This window comes from Mytilus galloprovincialis, chromosome 6 (assembly GCF_965363235.1).
Source record: "Mytilus galloprovincialis chromosome 6, xbMytGall1.hap1.1, whole genome shotgun sequence".
NCBI classification, from domain to species: domain Eukaryota; kingdom Metazoa; phylum Mollusca; class Bivalvia; order Mytilida; family Mytilidae; genus Mytilus; species Mytilus galloprovincialis.
Genome location: NC_134843.1, coordinates 46,902,922 through 46,917,459, shown reverse-complemented (window position 1 = coordinate 46,917,459; position 14,538 = coordinate 46,902,922). Strand labels below are relative to the sequence as shown.

Below are 14,538 nucleotides of genomic sequence, written 5' to 3'. Positions count from 1 at the left end.
GTCCTCCGCCATGTTGTTTTGGGACGTCCTCTTGGTCTTTTTCCCTGTGGTGTCCATCTAAGGGCTGTTTTTGTTATGCTTGAGTTTTCCTTTCTCAAAACATGTCCAAGCCACCGGAAGCGCTTCTGTGTTATCTCGTCGATTATACATGACGACTCTGTCATTTTTAGTAGGTTGGTGTTCGAGATGGTATTAGGCCAAAATATTCTGCAAATTTGTCGGAGGCAGCTGTGATGAAATGAAGAAAGTGCCCTCATATCTGCTTTCGTAACTCTCCAACATTCACTTCCATACAAAAGAACAGGTTTTACGTTGCTATTGTATAATTTGATTTTTGTTTTTCGGCTGTATTGCTTTGATCTCCAGATGTTCCTTAGTTTTTGAAATGATGTTCTTGCTTTTGCCAATCTTTTTTTTGATGTCCTTTTGTGTAGAATCTTTAGTGCTGATGACTGTGCCCAAATAAATAAATTTATCAACTTTTTGAATTTCATTTCCATCAACCTCTAGTTTTCTTTGAGATGAGGTGTTTAATCTCATTTCCTCTGTTTTCTGTGTGTTGAGTTGGAGTCCAGTTTGGCTTGCGAAATGGCTGAGTCTGTTGGTCTTTTCTTGCATATGATCATGCCGAGATGATAATAAGGCAATATCATCTGCAAAATCTAGGTCTTCCAGTGTTGTGAACATAGACCATGTTATTCCTCTTTTCTCGTCACTTGTGGTTTTTCTCATTACCCAATCGATTGTTGTCTAATAAGACAGAACATTCAAATTTTGTGTATAAGCATTTAATGAGGGTCACTATCTTGTCTGGTACTCCGTATGATCTTAAAATTTTCCAGAGTGTATCTCTATGGACGCTGTCGAAGGCCTTCTTGAAGTCAATAAAGTTGATAAAGAGTGGTGTTTTCCATTCTATTGACTGTTCTACAATGTTTTTCAGTGCAAAGATTTGATCTATGCATCCTTTGCCTTTTCTAAAACCTGCTTGTTCTTGTCTTAGGATTCTATCTAGTTCTTTATCTATCCTATTGAGGAGTATGCGACAGAAAACCTTACTAGGAATTGATAGTAGGGTGATGCCCCTCCAATTGTCACAATTTCCTAGATCACCTTTTTTGGGAAGCTTCACTATAAGACCTTTTGCCCAGTCTTTTGGGATGATGTTTTTCTCCCTGATAGTATTGAATAGACTGTACGAAATATCTGTTGCAGTTACTATGTCGGCCTTTAAAAGTTCAGCTTGAATCCCATCTATGCCTGCAGCTTTTCCGGTCTTCATGGATTTAATGGCTATTTTTATGCCCCACCTACGATAGTAGAGGGGCATTATGTTTTCTGGTCTGTGCGTCCGTCCGTCCGTCTGTCCCGCTTCAGGTTAAAGTTTTTGGTCAAGGTAGTTTTTGATGAAGTTTAAGTCCAATCGACTTCAAACTTAGTACACATGTCCCCTATGATATGATCTTTCTAATTTTAATGCCAAATTAGAGTTTTTACCCCAATTTCACGGTCCACTGAACATGGAAAATGATAGTGCGAGTGGGGCATTCGTGTACTGAGGACACATTCTTGTTATTTCTTCCTTAGATGGGGAGTTGATATTTATATCAAGTTCACATTGTTGTTGCATGCCTTCAAAAGGTACTGTTGGTTCTGGCCTGTTCAGGACATTTTTGAAATGTTCTACCCATCGTTTGGTCTAGATCTTTTCATCATGTGTTGTTAACAATTTACCATTTTTGTTTTTAACAGGTGGTACTTGACTGGCTTTTCCACTAAGTTCCTTGGTTATTTTATATACTGTATTTAAATCACCTTTTTTTGCTGCCTTTTCTGCTTCTTCGGCACGTGTCTCGATGAAATTTCTTTTATCCTTTCTTGCTGATCTTTTCACCTCTTTATCCTTTTGGTTGTATTCTTTCTGCAGCTGTTCTTTTAGTCTAAGTGACTTGGTGTTAAGGACTTTTTCTTTAATCTTTCGTCTCTCATCAATTATTGTCCAGGTGTCTTGTGTTAGCCATTGTTTATCGTTCTTTCTACGAAATCCAATTGTTTTTTCAGCGGTCTCTTGGTAGACTTGTTTGATGTTTTCCCACTTATTTTCTAGATCAATTTCTTCCATCTGACTGAGATCTTCTAATGCTTTAAACCTGTTCTTAAGTTCAATGCAAAATTTCTTTTTAACTTCTGCATCATAAAGTTGTTTTGTGTCTATGATCTTTCTACATGTTCTTTTCATACTTTCTGCCTTCTTCAATTTGAGTCGTACTTTTGCTATTATTAGATGATGGTCACTATTTACATCAGCTCCCCTATATGATCTTGTATCAAGAAGTGATCTTCTCCATTTGCCGTTTATTATAACATGGTCTATCTGATTTTTGTCACGGTTGTTTGGCGAGTTCCATGTTATTTTGTGTATGCCTTTGTGTTTGAACAAGATACCTCCAATAACAAGCCCATTTGTTGAGCAAAAGTCAGCTAGTCTTTCTCCATTTTCATTCATGATTCCAAGCCCTTCTCTGCCCATTGATCGTTCATGTTGGCTGTTATCATTACCAACCTTGGCATTCTGATCACCAATTATCAGAAGGACATCATGTTGAGGTGTTTTGACTATCTGTGTTTGTAAAGCTTCATAATAAGCATCTTTCACTTCATCTTCTGCATCATTTGTGGGTGAGTAACATTGGATTATTGTGGTCTTTGCATAGGTGGAATTGAAGCGAGCTTTTATGAGTCTTTCTTTTATTGGCTCCCATTCTATTAAGCTTTTAGCACTTTCTTTGTTCATGATCAGCCCAACTCCTTCTTTATGTTGGTCATCAGCTCTTCCAGAGAAGATGATGGTGTGGTTGCTTGAGACAGTTTTCCCAGATCCTGTCCATCTACACTCACTTATTCCCATGATGGCTATGTTGTATCTGTCCATCTCTTTAATGACTTGCGCCGTTTTTGATACCTGGTACATTGTTCTTACATTCCAGGTACCAACCTTTATGGTTTTCTTTGGATCCATGAGGTTACGATTCCTGCTTAAGTCCTCCCTTTGCAGGCTTTATCCTTTTATGCCTGATATGATTTAAATTATAATAGATTTAATAATAAACACTTTAAATCACAAAAATTAGCAAGTCAAGATCTATTTAAAAGTCAAATTTTGCCGATATTGTTAGAAAACTGTCATTCTTTGAGCAAAAACTGAAAAAGATGGAGAGAAACCAAACAGACAGATCAATAATACAAGATCAACAAAATAGAGATTTTTGTCGTCAAGTCTATTCTCATCTACTTTGTTGGAGATTGTCCTTTGTTTGATATGCACATAGACCAAGGTGAGTGTCCTTAGTTCTAGTTCTAGTTATTGCCCTTTACTTTGGATAGATTAAAAGTATGCAATGCTGGGGACATTGGAACTCTGTTCTTTTAACTTTTTCATGCCCCACCTACGATAGTAGAGGGGCATTATGTTTTCTGGTCCGTGCGTCTGTTTTGTTCGTTTGTCCGTCCGTTCATTCGTTCATCAGTCCGTCCGTTCATTCGTTCATCAGTCTGTTCGTCCTGCTTCAGGTTAAAGTTTTTTGTCAATGTAGTTTTTGATGAAGTTGAAGTCCAATCAACTTGAAACTTAGTAGACATGTTCGCTATGATATGATCTTTCTTAAATTAATGCCAAATTAGAGTTTTTACCCCAATGTCACGGTCCACGGAACATAAAAAATGATAGTGCGAGTGGGGCATCAGTATACTATGGACACATTCTTGTTTTAGAAATAAAGTATACAGTATTATGTTAAAATTTCAGGCTAAAAGTTTTTGTCGAAGATAAAGATAGCTCTGGAGGAAGTTTGCTGCTCACTGTAAAACATACTGATACAATAGGAGATCTTAAAGCTAAGGTATGTAGTACTACTCATTTTGCCTGCATTTTTATCATTTATAAATTATGAATATGTCTATGAATTTGGAACAGTGTGGAAGTTTATACCCAGCAGGGCTCCTTGGTACGGAGGATGGTGGAAGGAACTAATTGGACTCACAAAAACTTCTCTCAAGAAAGAATCTGAGAGCCTGTATCGACTTAGATATGCTACACACAGTTGTAACAGAAATCGAGTGCACACTGAATGACCGACCGTTAACGTACATCTCTACTGATGAAAAGGATCCAGAACCACTAACGCCGTCTCATCTTTTGTATGGCAGAAGATTAAAGACACTTCCGTATCCTTCAAATGACCACAGCGAATTCAAAGACAATAGAAAAACACTAACTTGCGCTCATGCGCTAAAACGTAACAAAAACAACAAGAATTACTACAACACTTTAATTTTGGACGAGATGAAAGAAGGAGTACCTAACATCACTACGGGAATTCCACAGAGCCAGTGGAAATAATCTACAGAGGATAAAGACCGGGGACATAGTACAGATTCATGATGACTCGCCTAGAACTGTATGGAACATTGGTATCATCGAGGACCTTGTGCGTGGTGGAGATGGTTTGGTGAGATCAGCTTTAGTGCGTACAAAATTTGAACTTACGAATAGACCAATCGTCAAACTCTACCCACTAGAGATAAATTCAAATGACAATAATGAATCGCAAATACTTACAAGGAGTGTTCGTTTACAAAACTGCAATCAGAGACTGTAATTATAATTGAGAACATTTTTCAATCGCAACTTGATTCAACGATAGTTTTATATGTGATTTATAGATTTTAAAGTTTCAAATATTTCATTTCTTTTCATTGATAGATAATTTTCTTAATTTGGATAAATTGCTCATTGAGAATTTAATTGCACAAATTCGTGGCCCCGAGTATGTCGAGGATGAATAGAGACAATCACAATACGCGGGATTCATACATGTACCTGAACGCGTTACCGCTCGCTATATGTAACGTCATGGTTGCTATGTCTTAACGTCATTGTATTCCAGCATTAAATCATCCATTTGTATAGACGTCTTTTTCTCTATTCATACAACACAACGTAAACTACAATTATACGATCACGAGAAGGTAGGAGAGGTGTTTTTCATCATTTGGGTATTTAAAGATTGGCGTAGCATGGGCATTGATAGACCCACTCAGTTTCTTAATTCTGATTTGTATCAACGACCTTACTGCCTTAATCCATTCGGGAAAAGTGTGTCTACATCTTCCTTCTCGTGCTTAGCCCATTGCCTGGCATAATCCTCGACTGAATCCATCAAAATTTTATAAAGTTGTATTTCCAATTGATGGATTTAGGCTCACGATATCTCGGACCTTTCGATAACACATTTCGTAGAAAAGTGTTATTAACAATGTCGAGGTCACCGGTAATAACATCGCCAGCAGGCTTATATGTGAATTGGGAACTAGCACAAGTGCAATCAGGAAGTTTAGACTTGAAGTCGTCAATATCGAGACCCTGCAAAACGTGTTTGTAATTGAAAATTTTAGTTGCAATAGGTTTCGTATAGGTATAAGAAATGATTGGTACAGACAGGTCTTTGAAATAAGGAGGTATTTTCTTATCATTTGACGTCCGGCGTCCGTCGTCCGGCGTTAACTTTTACAAAAATCTTCTCCTCTGAAACTACTAGGCCAAATTTTACCAAACTTGGCCACAATTATCATTGGGGTATCTAGTTTAAAAATGTGTCCGGTGACCCGGTCAACCAACCAAGATGGTGTAAAACTTGGTTGGTTGATAATATATTATAACTCCAGCTCCTGTGGAGAGAAGAGTAAACATTACATAATATACAGATATAACACATTCCCGCGTCTTTCTTTAAACTAAAAGTTAATTGTCTGTTGGCAAAACTTGAAATGTTAATGGTCTATTCCATGCGAGAATTTAAAATATTTAAGAAAACAAAACAAATGTCTAAATTTTTAACATTGTCAATTTGAATGTTCGATTTCAATTTCACGGTCCTGTCCCAGTACTGAGAACTTTAATCAAGGGATGGAAATCAGCTCCTGCTTTAGTTAAACAATCCGATATCTGGCTGCTGGTTTTAATCCATGTGACTGTGAAGTCATCAAGACTAACACTTTATTTGATGCTAGCTAAATCTAAACACAGCCGTTTCTCAGAAATAAGTTTTGTTGAGTGAATGTTTTGACACAGAGATTCGTTGTCTGTGAAACACTTGATTGGAATAGATTCTCCTGCATTTAATTTTATCATTTCTTGAAGAATTCTCCTTACAAAATAGCAAGCATCTAGTCCATCAACAAGTGATAAAGCTTCCACAGCTAGAGTACTTTTAACAACTTGTCTGATTTTCTTTGAAGACCAAGAAATTGGGCAACTTTTTCCATTTTGTCCGCGTAGAAATATCACATATCCACCGGCACTTGAAACACGATCAGATAAATTGGCATATGAGGCATCGGTATAGAGTATTAACTCAATGTTCTTTAGACTTTCTAAGTTTGGATATTTAATTCTGTATGAATTGTTTTTAGCTTTTCTGATTACTTTATTCAACTTTGATTGAGTCTTAGCTTCACTTAGCTGTACAGAAGTAGAAAGATCCAAAACATCAAAGCACAAATCAGGTCTACTCTGTGTGGCAATCCAGTGTAACTGACCAACAATTTCTGGATATATACCATTCTTAATGTCAGCTCTATCTACTTGCTTCAGTTCATCTGTATAATCATGTTGTTGTAAGTATATATCATTGCCTTCATGTTGAATATTTAGACCTATATATCTGAAACTACTGTCTAGTTCTTTCCCACAATCAAATTTGTCCCTTAGTTGACATATAACCTGCTTTTTGAAATGTTCACTTCCTGCCCATAGAAAATCATCTACATGCATTAGGAAAAGTCCTTCAAGATTGTTGTTTTTGCGCCAATAAAATATGGCTTAGACTGAATACACTCTAGTTGTAGAAGTTCTCTTTTAACACTAAGAAACCAGTTCCTAGAGGCATCAATAAGCCCATAAACACACTTGTTTAGTTTCCATGCTACTGGTTTATCAGAAGAAAGCTCATTTGGAGGTTTTACAAAAATAATTCTGTCTATTTCTTTACCTTGTAAAAATGCTGCCTTTATATCTATTGAATGAATGTCAAACTCAGAAGTAGAAGCTATAGCTAAAAATAATCTTAGACTTTCTTTGTGTACGGTTGGTGAATCTGATTTTACTTCATTTTTGTCGAGCCTTCGACTTTAGTCGAAAAAGCGAGACTAAGCGATCCTACATTCCGTCGTCGTCGGCGTCGTCGTCGTCGGCGGCGTCCACAAAAATTCACTCTGTGGTTAAAGTTTTTGAAATTTTAATAACGTTCTTAAACTATACTGAATTTCTACCAAACTTGGACAGAAGCTTCTTTATGATCATAAGAAAGTATCCGGCAGTAAATTTTGTAAAAATAAAATTCCATTTTTTCCATATTTTACTTATAAATGGACTTAGTTTTTCTGCAAGGAAACATTACATTCACTCTGTGGTTAAAGTTTTTAAAATTTTAATAACTTTGATAAACTATCCTTGATTTGTACCAAACTTGGACAGAAGCTTGTTTATGATCATAAGATAGTATCAAAAAGAAAATTTTGTAAAAATAAATTTCCACTTTTCCGTATTTTACTTATAAATGGACTTAGTTTTTTTGCCAGAAACAAAACATTCACTCTGTGGTTTAAGTTTTTAAAATTTTTATAATGTTCTTAAACTATCGTGGATTTCTACCAAACTTAGACAAAAGCTTGTTTCTGATCATAAGATATTATTCAGAAGTAAATTTTGTAAAAAAAAATTCACTTTTTCCATATTTTACTTATAAATGGACTTAGTTTTTCTTCCAGTTAACATTACATACAGTCTGCAGTTAAAGTTTATAAAACATTTATTAGATTCATAAACTATCCTGGATTTTTTAACAAACTTGGAAGCTTGTTTCAATCAAAAGACAGTATCGAGAGGGAAATTTTTATTGATGTTTTCCTCATTTTTGTTGAGTCTGCGATTAACAGCAAAAGTAGGCGAGACATTGGGTTCCGTGGAACCCTTACGAATTTTCTTCCTCAAACCCTCTCACTACCAACCTAGCTTTCACTTTTCTTTCTCCATTCATTTCCTTTTCTGTAATAACCCATCTTGTTGACATTAATTTTTGGCCTGAATATGGAATTTCATCATAAACTTTAAATGATTTCCAATTGTCCATTTCTAGCTGTTTAGCATGTTTCACTTGGTTCTCATTATGCCTAGATTGAGGAACAACAACTGCATTAACTTCATCTACATCTTGTTCTGTACGCCACTCTTGAACATCTTTAGCAAAACCTATGCCAACCTGAGCATCTTCATTCTCATCCTGAAGGTTCAAATAAGCCCAATGTTTTCCAGTTGATTTACCACCTTTACTCACAACCTTAGCTTTGACCCATGTGTCATTTTCTTTCATTTTGTTTACTATATTTTCTCCAACATGTGGAATGTCTTTGGTTTTATTATCTTTTGGCCTTACAGGCTGTTCAAGGTTATCAAATGCTGCTCCAGGTGCAATATTTTGTTCTACTTGTTCATTGTCATCATTTTGCATTTGAGGAAGTTGTATATTTTGCTGATCATTTTCATTTTGTACAGGTTCTTGTTCCTCTATATTCTGTTCCACATTTCTATTGTTGTTTTCCTCCTCATCATCACTATCATAAATTGCTGTTTGATGAATTTTCACTCTAACTGGTTGTACATTGTTTTTGTTTACATTTAGTTGCTTAGATGGCATATCATTAAACTCTATTCCACATCTGATAAGCCTACATGGATGAACCCTGACATATATACTTCCATGCCTTACAAACACTACTTTGCCATCTTGACCAAGGACGGTTCCAGGTCCTTTCCACTTATTATCATCATCTCTTTTGTAATAAACTTTATCTCCATGCTGAAAACATTCACCAGAGGCTCTAATTTTATGACGTAGAGCCCTTCTTATTCTTTCTGATGACTCTGCTTGTATGAAAGCACGTCTACCAGAGTGCAATGCATTTAGATGATTGGCAAATGTCTGACTGACTGTATTGTGCTCCAAAGCAGCAGGTTTATCATTAAGCACATTTGGCAAGTTTGGGTTTGTTCCAAAAACAAGTTGATACGGGCTCCATCCATATACCATCGAGAGACTGTTTTTTGCATTCAAAGCCCATACTAAAGCTACTTCTAGATTTAGTTTTGGTTGATCTTCCAATATTTTTGCAACACAGTCATCAACCACAGCATGATTACGTTCACAAATACCATTCTGACAAGGACTATAAGCAGCAGTATTCATTACATCAATGTTTAGGTTAGCACACAAATCACGGAAAATTTCATTTGCAAATTCACCACCATTGTCAGCTAGGAAACGCTTTGGAGGTCCCATTCCACTCCCTATCCACAGAGACATTACTTTGTCCGCTATGACATCTGGTGTTTTCCTTTTGATAACTGTAGCCAGACTAAATCTTGTTGCAATATCAATTAAATGCAAAAAGTATGTGTTAGGTTTCCATTCTTTCAAATCAACAGCAACCACTTCATTGAAATATGTGGCCAACGGAAGTGAGACCACTGGTCGAGCTGGAGTTTTCTTATATTTCTTGCAGACATCACAACCTTCTGTTATTTCATCTACACAATCTAAGTGTTCTTTGGTATAACCACCTGCATCTTTCAACAAAGTTTTCAGTCTTTTAGCTGATGGATGAGCAAACTGCTTATGTAGTTTTTCTATGATTTTGGTTTTGTCTTTGGTCATTTGTGTTGCTACAAGTGTAGCGGCTGTAACTTTAATATCAATTTTCAATTGATCTATTGGTACACAATAATGCCCTGAAGATGTGCACTGCAGTTGAACATCTTTTCCGAATATATTTGCACTATCATTTTCAAGATCTAGCTTCATTTTTGCTTTCTTCATGGAGTCCTTACTCAACAACAATGGTATATCGCTTGTTACAACATCTGCCTGAATTTCACATTCAATACCTGCAATAGCGCATGGAAAAGTTACCTTCTTTGTTGATTGCAGAACTGTACCTCCACCAAATTTGAAAAGAGTTTCACTTGGGTTTTCCACTACTTTTTCCCTTATAGAAGAGTCTAGGGAGTCTAAATAACACTTCATCCATGTTTCCCCTACCACAGTGGAAGTACAAGCACTATCTAATATTGCTGAATTGGCAGATTCGGTCAAAAGAACAAGAGCTTCCTGTGACTTATTTCCAGTAAACAACACAGCTTTTTCAACACCTTGATTTGCCTTGTCCATATTTTCATAAAAGAGTGTGGGCATTGCTTTACTAAATGTCTAATTGAATCACAACTGAGACAACGTAGTGGCAAACCATCAGGTCCATTTGAATTGATAGATTTGTTGAATTTTGCTTTGTAATTAGAGTTGCTTTGTGGCCTATAATCACCTGCTCTATTTGAACTTTGATTCCCTCTGTATCCTCTACCTCGTCCAAAACGATTCCTTGAATAATTTACCTCTTCATCGGCCATACATGCTGATTCCACTTTAATTCTGTCTCCCATATCTTTGCTAGCTTGCTGTCCAAAAAACTTTTTAAGAGAAGTTGCCATCTGCTTGAAGAGTGATTCTACTTGCTCGTAATTGACACTGGTTAACACTAATTGTCGATCTTTCATTTCTAATTCTGAGTATTCTAACAATTTAAAGGCTAAAACAGGCTGTGGCAGTTCCATTTTAACTTTTTTGGTTTTGTTATACAATTTCTCAAATTCTGTTACATACTCCTCCATTGAGCTAACCTTACTACGCCTAAATCTATCAAATTCAGAATATGCTTCATAAGCCTGTCTTAGCTCATCTTTCTTGAAAATTTTGTCCATCAATTCAATGAGCTTATCTACTCCATCATCTGCACTTAAGGCTTCTAAACTTAAGTCGCTAAACACTTTATCTCGGATGGAATTTAGTCCTTCTTCAGGAAGTGACAACGCTATCGCTATACCCATCTTCTTTTTGTCTAGATCAGTCAAGGCCTTCCAAGCTTTAATTTCATCAATCCATCTGCTATAAGGCTTCTGTTCAGTAAATACAGGTGGTACTTTATAGTTGACTGATGCTGCCATTTAAACTCTACAGTACAATTCGCTAATCTAGAATTCACTTCGCTAATCTTCAACTCACTTCGCTAATCTTCAATACACTTCGCTAAGCTACAAAACACTTCGCTTATCTACAATACTGAATATTTAGTCTCTACGCTACAACAATGTTATTTAACTACAAAGTCAATTTCTAATCTGTTTAATTTCTTCACAATTGGGTGGATCTCACACTCTGCTGCCATGTAAAACTTGGTTGGTTGATAATATATTATAACTCCAGCTCCTGTGGAGAGAAGAGTAAATATTAAATAATATACAGATATAACAGATGGCCGCCATGGCTAAAAATAGAACATAGGGGTAAAATGCGGTTTTTGGCTTATAACTCAAAAACCAAAGCATTTAGAACAAATCTGACTGGGGTTAAATTGTTCATCAGGTCAAGATCTATCTGCCCCGAAATTTTCAGATGAATCGGACAACCCGTTGTGGGGTTGCTGCCCCTGAATTGGTAATTTTATGGAAATTTTACTGTTTTTGGTTATTATCGTCAATATTATTATAGATTGAGTTAAACTGTAAACAGCAATAATGTTCAACAAATTAAGATTTACAAATAAGTCAACATGACAGAAATGGTCAGTTGACCCCTGTAGGAGTTATTGCCCTTTATAGTCAATTTTTAATCATTTTTCATAAATCTTAGTAATCTTTTACAAAAATCTTCTCCTCTGAAACTACTGGTGTTATGATATTGTAATTATTGTATTTATTTATGTTGACCTGATTTGTATTGTGTGGCCTGATAGTTGTTTACAGAATAATCTTAGAACTGTGCAGTTTAGAAATCACTGGAACAATTACAGAATGATTGGAACTTTCCAGAATGATCCTTATAAAAGATGCGTGATATAAACTTCTACATTTTACTAGAAACTTCCGTTGTAACTTTCTAGTATGTTCCATTATAGACTGTTCTAGAATCTTCCATGACAACTATATATATACAGACACTAAAGTTAAACTCTCACTCTTGGATTTGGACTTAGACATTGATAGACATTAATATACATAGCCTTTGGATTGACACTTTTATTCTACAAACAACATCATACTGGATTGTGACCGTAATATTCAGATTGGATTCCGAGAAGATTTCTGGATACAGATAAAGATAAAAGATTGGACTCATATTTTGACAGTTAAGTTAACAGTAATATTTGTGTAATACTTCTTGTAAACATTTGTATAATAAATCTTGTTAAATTTTATAATTGATTTGTGTCTTTTGTTGGCTACAATTTAAAGGCGATTTCTGGCCGTAACAGAAATTGGGGGATCGTCCGGGAGTACTGAAAATATCTTTTTCAAAATTTATTCAGTATTTTTATTATAACTAGCCAACAAAATTCTACAAAATGGCATTTGATGCCGGTAAATATTTGAAAACGCCAGACCTGGAGAGTTTTGATAATTTAAAGAAAGAGGAATTAGTGTTGCTTGCTAAACATCTAAAATTAGATTTTAAAGTATCTATGAGAAAACAAATTATAAAAAATTTGGTAATAGATAAATTAGTTGACTCAGAAATTTTAGGTGAAGAGGCTCTTGAACTTAAGGTAGAAACTGTTGACGCTATCAAATTAAAACATCTTGCATTAGAACATGAACTTAAATTAAAAGAACTGGAAATGAAGGAAAGGTTGGAGATGGAGAAAATAAAAGAAAAAGAAGATGAATTTAAATTAAAACAAGATGAATTTAAGTTAAAGCAGGCAGAACTAGAAATGAAGGAAAGATTGGAAATGGATAAAAAGGAAAAAGAAGATGAATTTAAATTAAAAGAACTTGAAATGAGGGAAAGACTAGAGATGGAGAAACTGAAAATTGAAATGGTCAAAGAAGAAAGCAACACTAAAGTCCAGCCAAAATCAGAATATTTTGATGCAGCAAAAAATATACGTTTGGTTCCCAGATTTTGTGAAAAAACAGTCGATAAATATTTTCCACAGTTTGAGAAAATTGCTCATAATTTGAATTGGCCAAAGCCATATTGGACTACAATGCTACAAAGTGTTTTTGAGGGTAAGGCCGCTGAAATATACTCCGCACTTCCATCAGAAAAAAGTTCCGATTATGACACGGTGAAACAGGAAGTTTTGAAAGCTTATGAGCTAGTATCAGAAGCATATAGACAGAAATTTAGATCTTATAAAAAGTTTGATTCGCAAACCTATGTGGAATTTGCTCGGGAAAAAGAAGATCTATTTGATAAATGGCTTACTTCAAAGAAAACAGATAACAATTTTGATAACCTAAGACAATTGATGTTATTAGAAGAGTTCAAACAATGTGTTCATTTAGACTTAAAAACACATTTAGACGACAAAACTGTTGGGACAATACATGATGCAGCTGTAATTTCAGATAATTATACCCTTTCACATAAAAGAAGTTTCAAGGATCAAAATGTTAATACTTCAAGTTGAAATTACAAAAATCAAAGCACTGAGCGTACTGATAGTAAGCCTGTTGCACAGAATAAGAGTCAGTGCAGTTATAATATGTCTAGTCCAAAATTTGGTACTTTTTGAGAAGTCACTGATTTGTGCTTATTGTAAGAAAAATGGTCACCTGATGGCTGATTGTTTTAGACTCCAGAAGAAGAATGAACGAGATAATAAGCCAAAGTCCAGTGCGTGTACGACACCTTATATTACCAGTACGTTGGAATGTCCTGCGAGTCAGGCTTTTAAATCCAGTTTTTGTGATTACATGGAGGATATAAACCCTTTATGTCTGATGGGTTTATTTCTATTGTTGATGATACCACTCTTCAGCCTATTAAGATTTTACGGGACACTGGAGCTTCTCAGTCTTTATTGTTAGAAGGTGTGTTGCCTTTGTCCGAGAAGACTTCTGTTGGTGCCTCCATTTTGTTACAAGGTGTAGAGTTAGGTTGTATAGATGTTCCTCTCCATCGTATTTATCTGAAGTCAGATTTGATAACTGGACCAGTTATTGTAGGTGTTCGTCCTAATCTCCCTGTAGAGGGTGTTACATTATTGCTAGGAAATGATCTAGCTAGGAACAAAGTGGTTGCTGAACCAATTGTTACCAGTGAACTAGTGGTGGATGTTAAATCACCTGAAGATGATGCTGAATTGTATCCAGCTTGTGTTGTTACTAGGGCGATGGCTAGAAAACAAGAAGATGAGAATTTGCAAGAAGACCAGTTCGATTACATGGACCTTTCTGACACTTTCCTAGCTGACATTGAAGGTCCTGGTAGCTCAGAAAAGGCCATAATAAGACCACCTATTGTTAACAAGAATGTTATTATGCCATGGCCAAACTTAAACAGCCATTCATTAGACCGAAAGAATTTACTCAAAGAACAACATAAAGACCCTGAGGTTCTTCAGCTCAACCAGCGGGCTCAACCA

The 14,538-nt window shown here is 35.7% G+C and overlaps 1 protein-coding gene across 4 annotated transcripts in view; it reads left to right on the top strand.

Annotated features, from left to right (window-relative positions):
• The window catches only part of LOC143079722 (ranBP-type and C3HC4-type zinc finger-containing protein 1-like), a 207,324-nt gene that overhangs the window by 55,299 nt on the left and 137,487 nt on the right, over positions 1-14,538 (top strand). For all 4 annotated transcript variants that reach the window (XM_076255263.1, XM_076255261.1, XM_076255262.1 and 1 more), the window contains exon 4: positions 3,806-3,899. In XM_076255263.1, coding sequence (XP_076111378.1) covers positions 3,806-3,899 — 94 coding nt within the window. The remainder of the gene's footprint in view (positions 1-3,805; positions 3,900-14,538) is intronic.